General features: G+C 46.8%; 1 protein-coding gene across 1 annotated transcript in view; it reads left to right on the forward strand.

The window, feature by feature from the left end:
- GABBR1 (gamma-aminobutyric acid type B receptor subunit 1) overlaps window positions 1-16,996 on the forward strand; it is a 167,482-nt gene that overhangs the window by 134,950 nt on the left and 15,536 nt on the right. The window contains 8 exon segments of the mRNA XM_028719950.2: window positions 473-664; window positions 2,383-2,625; window positions 3,830-3,893; window positions 4,342-4,419; window positions 5,977-6,127; window positions 7,494-7,626; window positions 9,670-9,786; window positions 12,274-12,381. Of these exon segments, the coding sequence (XP_028575783.2) occupies window positions 473-664; window positions 2,383-2,625; window positions 3,830-3,893; window positions 4,342-4,419; window positions 5,977-6,127; window positions 7,494-7,626; window positions 9,670-9,786; window positions 12,274-12,381 (1,086 nt within the window).

The raw sequence follows: 16,996 nt of genomic DNA on the forward strand, positions 1-16,996 counted from the left end.
TTGTGTTATGTACTGAAGTTCTCACCCTGGGCCAGCAGGGGGATATTGTAGATAGTTATGCAAATGAAGGATCGAAAGTGACGTTCAGTGATTGGATAGTTTGTATGCAAATGAAGGATCAAAAGTGACGTTCAGTGATTGGATAGTTTTAGAAAATGGCAACAGTTACATTGTTCTGGAGCTCTATATAAGCAGCTGACTGAGCTCCTCAGTCAGTTCTGTTCCAGCTTACAAATAAAGAGCTGCTTTGGAAGAATCGCTGTGTCGTCTGCTATGTCTACCCACAACTTAACAGATTGAATTGCGACTCTCAGCAGGCAAAGCAGAGCTTTACCTACTGAGCTACAGCCCTTCCTCCTAGAATGTGTGATAGGAGGCTTGCGATGAAATGCAAGCCATGGCATGGCCCTGACTGGACCACTCTACTTATTGGCAAACCTTCATTTCTCCTCTCTTGCGGCACTGGGGACAGGTCTACAAGGAGCGCTTGTTTGGGAAGAAGTACGTCTGGTTCCTGATTGGCTGGTACGCCGACAACTGGTTCCGCATCAAGGATGCGAATATTAACTGCACGGAAGAGGAGATGAGGGAGGCCGTGGAGGGCCACATCACCACCGAGATCGTCATGTTGAACCCAGAGAACACACGCAGCATCTCCAATATGGTGAGGGAGTGTCTCAGAGGCCATGGGAGGATAGGGAGGTGCGGGTGGCGCTGTGGGTTAAACCACAGAGCCTAGGACTTGCCGATCGGAAGGTCGGCGGTTCGAATCCCCGCAACGGGGCCCGTTGCTCGGTCCCTGCTCCTGCCAACCTAGCAGTTCGAAAGCACATCAAGTGCAAGTAGATAAATAGGTACCACTCCAGTGGGAAGGTAAACGGTGTTTCTGTGCGCTGCTCTGGTTCGCCAGAAGCGGCTTCGTCATGCTGGCCATGCTGTAGGCCGGCTCCCTTGGCCAGTAAAGTGAGATGAGTGGCACAGCCCCAGAGTTGGTCATGACTGGACCTAATAGTCAGGGGTCCCTTTACCTTTTTAAATGTCAAATGTTGGGGTTTTTTAGCTTGCCTGGAAGTCACACGCCGACGTTTGGAAGCCCTCGCCGTAGAGGCTGGCTCTGATTTGTTGCCCGCAAAGGAAATGCACTCTGCAGGTGTTCTAAGGTGATGTTAATAATAATAATAATAATAATAATAATAATAATAATAATAATAATAATTTTATTTATATCCCACCCTTCCTGGTTCAAAAACCGGGCTCAGGGCGGCTAACAACAAATTTAAAACACTTAATTATAAAAGCAGCATAAAATACAGTATAAAAATATGAATAACAATAAAATTCAAAAATCATTTAAATAATCCCCAGGGCTAGCTGGCTGAATTGGCCCTACTTGGGCCAGTAAGGAGACCAGGGGAGAATTAGCTGCGGGGTCTCAGAGGGGGTGGTCTTCATAAAAGGGGAGGGGGAAGGAAGAGAAGGGAAATAAAAGATCAGGCTGAATTCACATTAAAGGCCAGGTGGAATAGCTCTGTCTTACAGGCCCAATGGAAGGAGGTTAAATCCTGAAGGGCCCTAGTCTCATGGGACAGAGCATTCCACCGGGTCGGGGCCATCACTGAGAAGGCCCTGGCCCTGGTGGAGGATAGTCTGACTTCCTTAGGACCCGGGACCTCTAAACTATGGTTATTCATGGACCTTAAGGTCCTTTGCGGGGTGATTTTAAAAAATAGAAACCAGATGTTTGCTCAAGTTGCAGGTTATGGACAATGGTGAAAGCAATATACACTGTCAAAGGGGGCGAGAAACTTTTGTAATATTCCAAATAGACAAAAATCAAATTTTTTTAAAAAAAATCCCTCCCAGATTTTTTAAGCAAGATTTCATCTTAATGGATTTCTGTCTGTTAAAGAGAGTTGATTCAAGTGACAGTTAATACTTTTAAAACTTTATTCAGTCTTAAGAACTTTACACCAGATCTTTGAGAAGCCATTGGTTTTTTCTCTTTTACTAGGTAGGATTAACTTACGTATAATAATAATAATAATAATAATAATAATAATAATAATAAATTATATTTATAGCCCGCCCTCCCCAGCCAAGACCAGGCTCAGGGCGGCTAACAACCAATATAAAAACAATTTGATCGAAATACAACTTAAAAACCAGATTAAAATACAACATTAAAACATTAAAATGCCATTATAGAGTCAACATGGGGTGGAAGGACTGGGGTTCCTGGAAAAACAAGACTTGCTGCAATTTTAAGGCTCAATCCCGTTGCAAAATCAAATTGTGATACAGAGGGAACACATTATCCATCCGACCTTAACCATAATTTACATGTCTGGGGATCGTTTTCAATCTTTCTTTTGTCCCTTACAGACATCACAGGAGTTCATTGAGAAGCTGACGAAGCGGGTGGAAAAATCCCCAGAAGAGACAGGAGGCTTCCAGGAGGCTCCGCTGGCCTATGATGCCGTCTGGGCCCTGGCACTAGCACTCAACAAGACCTCCACGGAGCTGGTGAAGAAGGGCCTGCGGCTGGAAGACTTCAATTATAACAACAGGACCATCACGGATGAGATCTACCGAGCCCTCAACTCTTCAGCCTTTGAGGGAGTCTCTGTGCGTGGCTCTTGAACCTGATCTCCTTGGGGCAGAATGTGGATGTTTGGGAATTAGAAATGCCCACATGTCTGTCTGTCTGTCTGTCTGTCTGTCTGTCTGTCTGTCTGTCTGTCTAGTATTTGTATGCCACCCTGAAACTTGGGAGACCCTGTGTTAATATGCACAGTGCTTTTTTTCCTTAAAAAATGTTTAGGGGTACTCTCGTTTTGACTCAAGAAAATCACCATTTTATACAGTCGTACCTCGCAAGACGAATGCCTCGCAAGACAAAAAACCCGCTAGACGAAAGGGTTTTATGAGCTGCTTCGCAAGACGATTTCCCCTATGGGCTTGCTTCGCAAGACGGAAACGTCTTGCAAGTTTGTTTCCTTTTTCTTAACACCGTTAATACAGTTGCGACTTGACTTCGAGGAGCAACTCATAGAACGCGGTGTGGTAGCCTTGTTTGAGGTTTTTGAAGACTTTGGTGATTTTTGAAGCTTTTCCAAAGCTTTCCCGACACCGTGCTTCGCAAGACGAAAAAAATCGCAAGACGACAAAACTCGCGGAATGAATTAATTTCGTCTTGCGAGGCACCACTGTAGTTCAAATCGGGAAAATAAATACAGTAAATGGACAAAAGTACAAAGGTTCACATAATGTTTAGGGGTATGCGTACCCCTGTGTCCCCCCAGAAAAAGCACTGGAAATTATTATTATTATTATTATTATTATTATTATTATTATTATTATTATTATTAATTTTATTTATATCCTGCCCTCCCCGGCCAGGACCGGGCTCAGGGCGGCTAACAGCAGAGTATATAATACATTAAACACATAAAATCAAACAATCAATTATAATACATCTTAAAATCAGATTAAGATCAGAATAAAAACACATGGCAACCCACGAATTATAACTACAGTGGTACCTCTGGGTGCAAACGGGATCCGTTCCGGAGCCACATTCACATCCTGAAGCGAATGTAACATGCGACTGCGCATGCGCGGGTCGCACTTCCGCGCATGTGCGTGATGTCATTTTGAGCATCTGCACATGCGCAAGCGGCGAAACCCGGAATAACGCGTTCCATTACTTCCGGGTCGCCACAGAGCGCAATCCAAAAATGCTGATCCTGAAGAGTATTCATCCCGAGGTATGGCTGTATAGGAATTGGGAACTATTGAATATGCAACTCCCTTTCCCTTTTTCCCCCAGGGACATGTGGTCTTTGACGCCAGTGGCTCTCGGATGGCCTGGACCCTCATCGAACAGCTTCAGGGTGAGGAAGGATCATTGTCGTTGTGCTGAGTGTGTTGGTTTCTCTTCTGACACATTCCTGCAAGGCAGCTGTTCTGTGTGGCACATGATAGTTTGGGCAGACCCCATATGCCTGATCAATCCCAGCCTCCCATTATTCATTGTCTTATTATTTGTTAACTTCCTTAACACCCCTTTCTTTCTCCCTCTCTCATTCTGACATCTCTCTCTCTCTCTCTCCACACCCAGCCAAAGGTCTGGACTCCACCACCACCCCTTTCATCCATTTAGGCTTTCCCCTCATTTTCTCTCTCCCCTCCCCGTTCCTTCCATGCTCCCCACATCCGCATGAAATTTAAGTTGAGAGCCTCAGGCCCATCCCCTGCCACCGCTAGGGGTTTGTTCCACTTTCCTACCCAGCATCAAGGCCTCACCTCCCTACTGTATGTAATGCCTCCTTCTGCCAACAGATGGCATCTATAAGAAGATCGGGTATTACGACAGCACCAAGGATAATCTCTCCTGGTACAACAATGAAAAATGGATTGGTAAGAGACTGACGTTTTAGGCATGGCAACCAGTTGTGTGACTCTTACAGGACCCAAGATAAAAATAGTAAGGTAAAGGTACCCCTGCCCATACGGGCCAGTCTTGACAGACTCTAGGGTTGTGCGCTCATCTCACTCTATAGGCCGGGGGCCAGCGCTGTCTGCAGACACTTCCGGGTCACGTGGCCAACATGACAAAGCTGCATCTGGCGAGCCGGCACCAGAGCAGCGCACGGAAACGCTGTTTACCTTCCCACTGGTAAGCGGTCCCTATTTATCTACTTGCACCCGGGGGTGCTTTCGAACTGCTAGGTTGGCAGGCGCTGGGACCGAGCAGCGGGAGCGCACCCCGCCGCGGGGATTCGAACCGCCGACCTTTCGATCGGCAAGCCCTAGGCGCTGAGGCTTTAACCCACAGCGCCACCCGTGTCCCTAAGATAAAAATAAGGAGTGATATAATGCATGTTGTTGTTGTTGTTTAGTCTAAGGTTACCAAATTTTTTTCAATGACACTTTTCAACTTCCTACTAAATAGATGGATTTTGTCAGGGGACTGATTTGTAAATCCGGGGACTGTCCCTGGGAAACGGGGACGTCTGGTAACCTTAGTTTAGTCGTCTTAGTCGTGTTCGACTCTCTGTGACCCCATGAACCAGAGCATGCCTTGGAAACTCTCACTTTCTTCTCAAAGCTTCTCCTTTTTTATGTCCATGGAGTTTTCTTGGCAAAATACTGGAGTGGATCTCCAGTTCCTTCTCCAGGTGGATCACATTTAGTCCAAACTCTTGGCTATGACTTGTCCGTCTTGAGTGGCCTTGCACAGCATAGCTCAAGCCCCTCTGCCATAACAAGGCAGTGATCCATGAAGGGGATATAATGCATACAAAATAGTTCATACAACACTTTCAATTTCCTTACTTCTTGGGTTCATTTTATTTGTAAATATGTGTGGCTATTCACAAAAGCGAATGAAAAATTAGACTGTGTGTGCGTTTGTGTGTGTGTGTTTTATTTACTGCATTTAAATCCCATCTTTCCTCCTAGTAGCTAAAGGTGCCATACATGGTTCTCTTACTACTCACACACACAGAGATAGATAGAGACACAGAGAGATAGAGATAGATATATTTAAAAACAAGTCAAGTCCCAGTGTCTGCTGAGACCAAGCTGCTGTAAAGCACCTTGGGCATAGCTGCCAACTTTTCCCTTTTTTTTCTAAGGGAAATTCCCTTATTCCGAATAGGATTCCTCTCAAGAAAAGGGAAAAGTTGACAGCTATGACCTTGGGAAATATTTGAAACTGGGTTGAGTCAGGAGGCAGCCTATGCGCTTATTGAGCCACCCAGGGCAGTTGCCACACAGCCACATCCATGCACGCGGCAGCCTGGTTGTTGTCAGATTGGCTGGTGCCAACTTGCCCTCTGTCTTCCAGGGTCACAGAAAGGGACAAGCAAAACCACTCATGGGGGAAAAAAGACATAGTCTTCCTGGATGCTAATGGTGGAAAGGACTATGAGGCGCCTGAGTTTCTCTGTTCTTCCCCCCCATACCCCACAGGCGGTGTCCCACCAGCTGACTACACAAAGGTCATCATCACTTTCCGGTACCTCTCCCAGAAGCTCTTCATTTCTGTCTCGGTGCTCTCCAGCGTGGGTATCCTGTTGGCCATCATCTGCTTGGCCTTCAACATCTACAACGGGCACGTCAGGTGGGTAACCCTCAACCTACTCAGTCACCCACTCTTCTGCTGGCAGAGCTATGGAATAGCTGCTCAGCGAGTCATCTGCACCTGAGGAATTTGTGCAATCTGGACATGGGGGGTGGCATTAACAGAAGCCAAGCAGGGAAAACATGGGAGGAGTACCGTATTTTTCGCTCTGTAAGATACACACTTTTCCCCCTCCAAAAATTAAGGGGAAATGTGTGTGCGTCTTATGGAGCAAATGCAGGCTCCATGGCTTCAGCGAAAGCAACACAAAGCCTCTGGAGCGCAGCAGGAGCGCTCCCACTGCGCTTCAGAGGCTTCGCGTAGCTTTCGCTGAAGCCAGGAGAGCAAGAGGGATCGGTGCACACCGATCCCTCTTGCTCTCCTGGCTTCGCTTCGCTGGAGAGGTGCTGTGCAGCTTTCCCTCTCTGCGCAGCGCCCCTTCTGCGAAGCGGGAGGAGAAATGGAAGGGGCCCCGTTTCTCCTGCCACTTCGCTGAAGGGGCACTGCGCAGAGAGGGAGAGAATTTTTTTCTTGTTCTCCCCCTCTAAAACTAGGTGCGTCTTATGGTCTGGTGCATCCTATAGAGCAAAAAATACGGTATATTTTGATCGTGACATCATGCAGATGCCTTATAAAAAGTGAGCTAATAACATGCGAGGGTAGGTTCCCAGTGCGGATGCAGATCCATACATTTTCCGAAAGGACTTCGCATCTGTATTATCCCCTGTGCAAGACTCTGTGTTAGACACCATTCATCAGACACCACCATGGCTCTTGAGGATGCAAAGCCCGGACGACGTACCTTTAATCTGTTGCTCCCCATAATGTGAACAAACACAAACCCCTGTGTTGCAAAATGTGACAATCTACAAAAATGCAACCGCAACACACCAGCTAATAACTGTTAGTAAATATATAATCGGTACGATGTAATTCAGAATATACAAATATACAAATAAGCCACTTCAAAATAATATATATATACAGTGGTACCTCGGGTTAAGTACTTAATTTGTTCCGGAGGTCCGTTCTTAACCTGAAACTGTTCTTAACCTGAAGCACCACTTTAGCGAATGGGGCCTCCTGCTGCTGCCGCACCGCCGGAGCACGATTTCTGTTCTTATCCTGAAGCAAAGTTCTTAACCCGAGGTACTATTTCTGGGTTAGCAGAGTCTGTAACCTGAAGCGTCTGTAACCTGAAGTGTCTGTAACCCGAGGTACCACTGTATATATATCATACAACACACCTCACAAAATATACAAGTAACTGCAACTCCATAATGTGGGAATAGAGGGCAGCCGGGTTTAGATCCTTTCTGATGCAAATCCCCACTTTAGGTCTCTCACACCTTCCGTTCCTTCACAGATACATCCAGAACTCGCAGCCGTACCTCAACAACATGACAGCCGTGGGTTGCGCACTGGCGCAAGCGTCTGTCTTCCCACTCGGGCTGGATGGCCTCCACATCAGCAAGGGCCTCTTCCCCTTCGTTTGCCAGGTACATGCTAGACTCTCTAGAGGTCTGGGGCATCGTCTGTCGGACACAGACCTCCCAGTTAGATCACGCATAGGGCTGTTTCTGAGATCCGTAGCTCTCTTCTTTTTTCGTCTTCCCCTGGGATAGAAGCGAGAGCTCCCCATGGAAATTGATGGACGAAATCCAAGATTTTGACATAGCAACACTCAGGCACCAATTTGCCTCCCTCCACCACCGAAAAAAAGAGAGCAAAGGGTAGCAGGCAGTGGAGGATTTGATGCGCTTTCTAACCAGGAATCTGTGGGAAAATTGATTCCTTTTTTAATTTTAAAAAATGTTTAGAAGTATATGCATGCAACTTGATGGAGTGCAAGGTTTCTGCATGTACAGTGGTACCTCGCAAGACGAATGCCTCGCAAGACAAAAAACTCGCTAGACGAAAGGGTTTTTTGTTTTTTGAGCTGCTTCGCAAGACGATTTTCCCTATGGGCTTGCTTCGCAAGACGGAAACGTCTTGCAAGTTTGTTTCCTTTTTCTTAACACCGTTAATACAGTTGCGACTTGACTTTGAGGAGCAACTCATAGAACGCGGTGTGGTAGCCTTTTTTGAGGTTTTTAAAGACTTTGGTGATTTTTGAAGCTTTTCCAAAACTTTCCCGACACAGTGCTTCGCAAGACGAAAAAAATCACAAGACGACAAAACTCGCGGAACGAATTAATTTCATCTTGCGAGGCACCACTGTAGCTCGGTACTAGATTAGAGCCAGGGGGGAGTGGCCTGAGGAGGCAGTGTAAGAGGATTAACCTTTGCTGCAACCTCCAAGGATTTTTTTGGGTTGCGAAACCAAACTAGCCTCAACCCTGTCCCTGAACCACATTGCAAGGCTGCTGTAAGATACTCTCTTTCTCTTCTTTTGCCACACCCATTCAGTCAGCAGCATGGGAATATTATTTAGCAGAGCAGACAATGTAAAATCTTCATTGACCATTGAAGCTTAAGTTAAGTTGGTACGTCCTGCTGTATTTTACCAATGGGGAAAAGTAGGCGGCAGTCTTGATGCTTCCATTAGAGAATTGTAAGGGATGCCCTCCAACTTGGATGGCTTTGAAAGAGGATTAGACAAATTCGTGGAGGACAAAGCAATCACTGGCTACTAGCCACAATGGCTATGTTCTACCTCTACTTTCTTAGAATCATAGAGTTGGAAATCTTCTTCTTTGGCGATCACTTGTAGTCGAGTAAGATTTTCTTCCATAGCCATGGTTTTAACAATGAGTCCGTAAGTGACTGTGGAGGCCAATTCTGGACCCACACATCCTTCCACTGTGGGGACCTAGGTTTCCGGGCAGGAGTTGATCATGGTGAGGGTTTGCCAAGCGTGCCTTCCTCTTGGCACGTTTCTCCCTTGCGTCCTGAGTTTGAGTGTCTTCAAAGCCCATGACACCTTTGGTAAAGGCTGTTCTGCAACTGGAGCGCTCGCAGGCAAGTGTTTCCCAGTTGTCAGTGTTTGGCGCTGTGGTCTAAACCACAGAGCCTAGGGCTTGCCGATCAGAAGGTTGGCGGTTCAAATCCCTGCGACGGGGTGAGCTCCCATTGCTCAGTCCCTGCTCTTGCCAACCTAGCAATTCAAAAGCATGTTAAGTGCAAGTAGATAAATAGGTACTGCTCCGGCAGGAAGGTAAACGGTGTTTCTGTGAGCTGCTCTGGTTCACCAGAAGCGGCTTAGTCATGCTGGCCACATGATCGGCAAGTCCTAGGCTTTGTAGTTTAACCCACAGCACCACCCGCGATACAGAGACAATAATCTGAGTTCAAACAGGGGTGGGGGTTGGGGGACACAGAGAGAGAGCTCCCGCCCACCGAAGCTGCATTTTAAAGCCCTCTCTCCACTCTAGACTGGCAACCACATGGCTTTTCCATCCAGGTTGCCTCCATAATGCCTAGTTTGTCTCTGTGCTGCAGCTTTGTGGGAAGCTCTGGCAGTTCTTGGGTATGTTGGGCAAAATATGGCAGTGTTCTTAACCATGCTGTTTCGTTGTTGTTGTGGGCTCTCCAATCCACAGGCTCGTCTTTGGCTCCTGGGCTTGGGCTTCAGCTTGGGCTACGGCAGCATGTTCACCAAGATCTGGTGGGTGCACACGGTTTTCACCAAGAAGGAAGAGAAGAAAGAACGGCGGAAGGTGAGGCGCTTTGACCTGCTTTACCATGCCGCCAAAAACGAACTGCCTAGAAAGGATGAGGGAGCCTATGTGGCCCTTAAAGCGTGGCTGGACTACAACTCCCATCATCCATGACCCTTGGCCATGCCGGCTGAGGGCTGATGGGAGTTGGAGTCCAACTCAGGTTCCCCATTCTAGTTGCGTAGCTTTCAGAGGCTAAGTCTGAAGCTATGGCAAAACCCAGCAAATAGTCTTTTTTTTAGCACATGAAAGGTTCACAATTTGTTTGTGGCATAAGCTTCTATGGATTGCAGGGGGGGGGGCTGCTTTTGTTTTAACTTTCCATTTTGTGCTTTTATCCTGCATTTTTATCTTGTGAACCACCCTGAGATCTCTGGATAACGGGTGGTATATAAATTTAATTGATGATTATGATGAAGTGGGCTCTAGTCTGTGGATGTTTCTGTTGTAATAAGATTTGCTGGCCGCAAGATGCTTTGAGGTTTTCGGTTGCAGGTAACACCACTGTGCAGTAGGGAGAGCGTTCAGCCGTTTGGTGCTGAGAAGTCCTCTCTGTGAAACGCCATTATTTATGAAACAGTTGTGACTGGCTTGATGGTGTGCGAAGATACCGTGGGAGCAATGGGCAAGAACTATACATGCACCATACCTGTAAATCGCACAGTTTCCGCCAAAGAATCCTGGGAACTATGGTTTGTTAAGGCTGTTGGGGACCCTGGCAGCCATGTGAGAGGCAAACGATAGTTCCCAGCGTTTTATGGGTGGGGGCTTTGGGGCTGATCGCAAGACCGAAGCCACCCATTTCAGAAGAAACCTATCTGAAATCAACACCGCCCCTCCCTTGTTTTGGTCTTCCAGAATTGCTAATGCAGATTATAGTTGCCTACTTCATATCTGGCAGGTGTGTCTCTAGGTTAAAGGCCATTGGGTGGAGCGGTTCATACAATATAGCGAATCTCAGGTGTGCCATAGAGGGGAGTCTCTGTGCTTGACCTCTGTGAATGTTTTTTTTTTGCGTATTCTGGAACACCCCTTTCAGCTGACTCAGGGCTCTCCCCGTCTTTTGAGCACTCATCCTGATTAGTTTGCTGGGAGATTAGGTGACATTGGGTGTCGACTGAGTGTTCATTCCGAATTGTGTTGTTGTAATCAAAAATTGCCCTTTTCCCTTATGGGGTATCCAAGAGCCCATATAGAGTCCTTACGTAGGTTCCCTATTGGCAGGAGAAAATAACAGAGGCCAACCAGAGAATATTGAGAAGCAAAGCAGCTAGTAAGCTTGATCTTTATTGATCTGTTGCAACAGGGTGCTCCCCTCACCCGCAGGAGAGAGGAGGGACCCAGAAAAATGCCGTGCAAGGCCTTATAAAGACTTTTGAAATTGCCACCCTGTAGATCAAGACCACCCCCAGAAACATCATACATACATCACAGGAGGGGTGTAACCTAAGACCACCCCTCAGATATATCACACCTACATCACAGAAAAGGCGGTCTAAAACAGAAATTTGAATATTGTTTTTCTCCTGTTGTTGTTTATCTCCTGTCTGGCAGGTTACTTGATTGGATTACCTGGAGAGCCTGGCTAGTCTTTTGTAGTGATAAATACTTAGTTCCTGGGCCAGGTCACAGGCTCACACCCTATTCATATCTTAAATGTGCCCTTAAAACAGGATTTGCGAGGAAAGAGACAATGGGGAGGTTTCCCACTTTGACCTTGCAGAGAAAACATTTGGTCAGTTTAGGAATCAAAATGGTTCCAGGTTGGCCTTCCTGTGCTGATCTATGTATGTGCTTGGTTGGTACACTTATGAACATTTAACATATATCTAAGACCATAAAATTCCTATCACAGTGTGCAGGGGGCGCAGATGGCATTGCGTCAAAGCAAGCATTATCCCACATTTCCCACTGATTTCCCCACCGCTTTCCTTCTCAAAAAACCCTTGCCCAATCCTGAATGGCAACTTAAATTGGCAAAAAATGCACAGCTTGCAGATTTAACATATAGAATAAGAGAACGAGAAGAACATACGATGAGAGAAGATTGGAAAACGTTTATTGAGTATACTATGGGGGAAAACTGTATACCCTTCAAAATGTTGGCGGCATTGAGATAAATTCAACAGTGTAAATAAGTTTTGATGGATGTAATAATGGAATACTGAATGGTTCAGTTTTTGTAAAAGATGCAGGGATTTTTGATATGTAAAATGAACCATGGAAAGAGAAGGAGGGAAGTCCTTGATATTTTAAGGATGTTTAAATGAGTATTTTAAATAGTAAAACAGAAAATTAAAATTATATACAAAAAAAATGCCCAACCCTTTGGGGAAGGGGGTTTGTTGCACAAGGTCTCCCAGGCAGCTATAACTGCACAACCTGAGCCAGCCACAATGGGACTGAACCCCACCCCCAAATAACAACCGTCTGGAAGTGCCCTCAGGCCTCTTGTTCCCTCATTCTGTCTTTCCTCTTCTCTTCCAGACTCTGGAGCCCTGGAAGCTCTACGCCACGGTTGGGCTGCTTGTCGGGCTCGACTTCGTCATCTTGGCCATCTGGCAAATTGTCAACCCCCTGAAACGCACCACAGAGGTAATGCCCTTGCGTGTGGCTCTCATGCTGGGACACTTAAATAGCTTGCAGGGCGATTGAACACAAGTCACACCCGCAAATACACAAGGTGCTCCGTGCCCAGTGCTTAATTGGCGACAGAACCAAACTAGGAAATCAATTTTCGGTACAAGGCCTTAATTACTATTATTTATTTGATTTATTTGATTTGTATACCCCGTTTTATCAAAAGATTCCAGAGCAACATTAAGAACGCATTTTACGGAGCACAATAATAAAAACATAATAAAAGGCATAATAGCAGACAGCGTAATAATAAAATAATCATAACAACAGTCCACCCAACCCCACAGCTTTAACAGGCCATAGATTATTTAATGGCCAAGAGGAATGTTTTCGCCTGGCGCCTAAAGGTATGTAATGACAGCACCAGGCAAGCCTCTCTGGGGAGAGCATTCCACAGATTGGGAGCCACCACCGAAAAGGCCGGATCTTGTGTTGCCGCCCTCCAAACCTCTCAGGGAAGGGGGAGATAGAGAAGGGCCTGAGATGTGGGTGTGGGTCGGTTTGTATGGGGAGTGGCTGTCCTTAAGGTATTGAGGTCCTGTAAGGCTTTATAGGTCAAGACCAGCACTTTGAACTGGGCCTGGAAACCAACTGGCAGCCAGTGCAGTGAGGCCAGGATTGGTGATATATGCTCAGACTGTCGTGTTCTGGTGAGCAGCCTGGCCATCTAAGAGCCTTTCCCAGATGCTGGACTTCCAGCACCAATCAGCCTCTAATAACGTGAGCAGCGGGCAGGGATAATGGGAGTTGCAGTCCAGCAATATTTGGAGGGTGCCAGGTTGGGAAAGCTGGCCCAGTGCAAAGGGTTGTGCTACTTCTGCTCAGCCCTCCCCCATCCTTTCCACCCCCTCCCCATTTAAAACCCCATCTGCAGCACCCAGTGATCAGGAGGGTGTGGCAGTCTTTTAGGTATCCTGGTCCCAAGCTGTACTGCATAAGGCTTTGTAGACCTACACTAAAACATTGAGCCTTGCTGAGTGGCAGCAACCAGTGCAATTCTTTCAGCAGCTGATGAAATTCCGAGCACAATTCAAAGTGTTGGTGCTGATCTTTAAAGCCCTAAACGGCCTTGGTCCAGTATATCTGAAGGAGCGTCTCCACCCCCATCGTTCTGCCCGGACGCTGAGGTCCAGCGCCAAGGGCCTTCTGGCTGCTCCCTCGCTGCGAGAAGCCAAGTTACTTTTTGGGAAGCAGGCTGCTTTTTGGGAAGCAGGCAGAGGGCCTTCTCGGTAGTGGCGCCCGCCCTGTGGAACGCCCTCCCACCAGATGTCAAAAAGAACAACAACTACCAGACTTTTAGAAGACATCTGAAGGCAGCCCTGTTTAGGGAAGCTTGTAATGTTTGATGTATTAAAGTATTTTAATATTTTTTTGGAAGCCGCCCAGAGTGGCTGGGGAAGCGCAGCCAGATGGGCGGGGTATAAATAATAAATTATTATTATTATTATTATTATTATTATTATTATTATTATTATACGATGGCAATATTCCGTCCCGGTCAGAAGTTGAGCCATTGCATTTTGCACTCGGTGCAGCTTCCAGGTCAGCCGCAAGGACAGCATCACATTGCAGTCATCCAGTCCAGGGATTTGCATGGACGATAGGGGTCAGGCTGCCTTGTTCCAGAACTGGCTGTGGTTGTCTTACCAGCTGAAACAGGCCAACGGTCGCCTGGGCCTCTAGCAGTGATTCCGCAGATGGATCCAGCACCACCTTTATGAAGCTGCTCCTTCAGGGGCAGAGTGACCCCATCTATAGCAGCCAGTTGACCAATGAGCTGGGCTCAGGAGTCGCCCACCCACGGTACCTCCTCCTTTCTAGGACTCAGATTCAGTTTCATCCAGATCGCCACCAAGTGCTGGCACTGGTCCAGGACTTCTCCCGATTCAGTTGCTACGGACCAATGAAGCTGGGTAGCACCAGCGTACTGATGACACCTCAGCCCAAAGTCCCAGATGACCACTCCCAGCAGCTGAATGTATGTGTTAAATAGCATAGGGAGCAGGATCCTGTGGACTGAAAAAATGGAGAGGAATACAGTGGTACCTCGGGTTACAGACGCTTCAGGTTACAGACTCCGCTAACCCAGAAATAGTACCTCGGGTTAAGAACTTTGCCTCAGGATGAGAACAGAAATCGCACGGCAGCAGCGGGAGGCCCCATTAGCTAAAGTGGTACCTCAGTTAAGAACAGTTTCAGGTTAAGAACGGACCTCCAGAACAAATTAAGTACTTAACCCGAGGTACCACTGTATTTTACTTTTAAAAGACAACTGAAGTCAGCCCTGTTTAGGGAAGTTTTTCATGTCTGACGCTGTATTGTTTTAAATATTCAGTTGGAAGCTGCCCAGAGTGGCTAGGGAAACCCAGCCAGATGGGCGGGGTATAAATAATATATTATTATTATGATTGTTGTTGTTGTTGTTGTTGTTGTTGTTAGGCAATGAGAAAGGCCTCCCTCTAGGCCTGAAACCGGTGGCGTGGCGGCAGCAGGAGGCCCCATTAGCTAAAGTGGTACCTCAGGTTAAGAACAGTTTCAGGTTAAGAACGGACCTCTAGAACGAATTAAGTTCTTAACCTGAGGTACCACAGTACCACTGAGTGTACACAGAGTGCCTTTATGCCCACCCCTGAGCAACTGCAGCTTGCCTACATATATTTAAGAGTTATGGAACAGGGTGTCCAATGCAGGCGGCAAGGTTTCCAGGCACGCTTGACTCTCTTTTGAGGACAGAGCATTGTTTATTAAAACAGAGCTGACAGGTTTGTCTGTTTTTGCAGTGGAAGAGGGCAATGCTATACTCACAGTAGGCAAATTGTTCCGTGGACTGCGTGACCTTGCAGGAAGGGCTGTAGTGATGGTTTTCACTAATAAGCATCTACACGCACACTTATCCCGAGCTGCAGACCATGGAAGAATCTTCCTCCACCTCCCCTTTTGCCTCTTGTTTCCCCCCCTCTCTCCCCTCCACTACCTGATCCTAACTCTACTCATTCTTCTCCCACAGCCTGCCAATCTCACCAAAATTTCCTGGCTCCTTCTCACCCTAATAATCCTGACTCCCCTTTTGCCCATCTCTCATCTGTGTGTCTACTTCTTCCTCTCTCCCTCCCTCCTCCCTGACACACGTGGGGTTCGTGGCAAGACGTCGCCGGCGGACAGCAGTTTTAAGATGTTTGTTGAAGGATCAGTTCAATCTGCTTTTTAAGAATTTACAGCTGTTACTTCATGTTCTGCGCACTTTGTCGCTGGCACACAAACACGCCCCGCTTGCTGCACACGGATATTCTTGTAACCATTGGTATCTGACATGGGACAACCTTCCTGGGGAATTCCCATGTGGAACTCCCATGCATGTGAAAATTCTAGAACCAGTTAAAGTTCAGGGAAGTTTTTAATGTATGACATATTAGTGTATTTTTGGTCTTTGTGGAAGACGCCCAGAGTCGCTGGGGAAATCCAGCTAGATGGGCGGGGTACAAATAATATATTATTATTGTTGTTGTTGTTGTTGTTGTTGTTGTTATCATTATCATTATTATTATTATTATTATTATTATTATCATTATTATTATTATAAACTGACTCTTGGGTCCTCCACCTGCCATCACCGCCTTTCTTTATAGGCAGACATTCTGCAAACCTGGGATACTTTCAGTCGGTTAATACCTTCTGAAAGCCTTAAAGGGGAACCTCTTCCAGCCTTACCTTATCCTGCAAGGTGGCAGTTAGGGGATCTTCCTTATATTTGTGTTTTTGTATTGTATTTCACACTGTGAAGCGCCCTGAGGTCTACAGATGCAGGATATACAAATTTATTACAGTCGTACCTTGGAAGTCAAACAGAATCCGTTCCGGAAGTACGTTCGACTTCCAAAACCAAGGCGTGGCTTCCGATTGGCTGCAGGAAGCTCCTGCAGCCAATCGGAAGCTGCGTCAGACGTTTGGGTTCCAAAGAACGTTCACAAACCGGAACACTCACTTCCGGGTTTGCGGCGTTCAGGAGCCAAGACGTTCGGCTCACAAGGTGTTTGACTTCCGAGGTACGACTGTATATCAAATTTATCAGAACCCAGGCTGGCATCTTAGAACTGAAATGGACACAGGAGGTCGATGATATGTTCTCCCTATGGGACCCGATACACACTTTAACACAGCTGGGGAGGCACACTGCAATTGCAATCTGAGCACCTATGCTGGGATAAGGGGTATTTCCCCATTCTAAAATGCCTCCCACCCCTGGAAGCAGCTTTCGGAGCAGCAGTGGAGAAAGGGCAGATATAATACACCCCCCCAAAAAAAGTGTGGGCCTAACAACTGTTTTACAAGATGATTTAGCTCAGGGGAGCAGCGCAGCAGAATGGTCCATTCTCCACAACCACTGCAAAAGCATCCCACCCAGTTAGGGGTGAGGGAGTCAGGCGGTCCAATCACAGATCTGGGGAAGAGCCACGGCTCAGCAGGTAGAGCATCTGCTTTGCATGCAGAAGATCCCAGGTTCAATCCCCGGTATCTCCAGATAGGGTTGAGGGTGCCCCCTGTTTGAAATCCTGGAGAGCCACTTCCAGCC

Source organism: Podarcis muralis, chromosome 2 (genome assembly GCF_964188315.1).
Source record: "Podarcis muralis chromosome 2, rPodMur119.hap1.1, whole genome shotgun sequence".
Taxonomy (NCBI): domain Eukaryota; kingdom Metazoa; phylum Chordata; class Lepidosauria; order Squamata; family Lacertidae; genus Podarcis; species Podarcis muralis.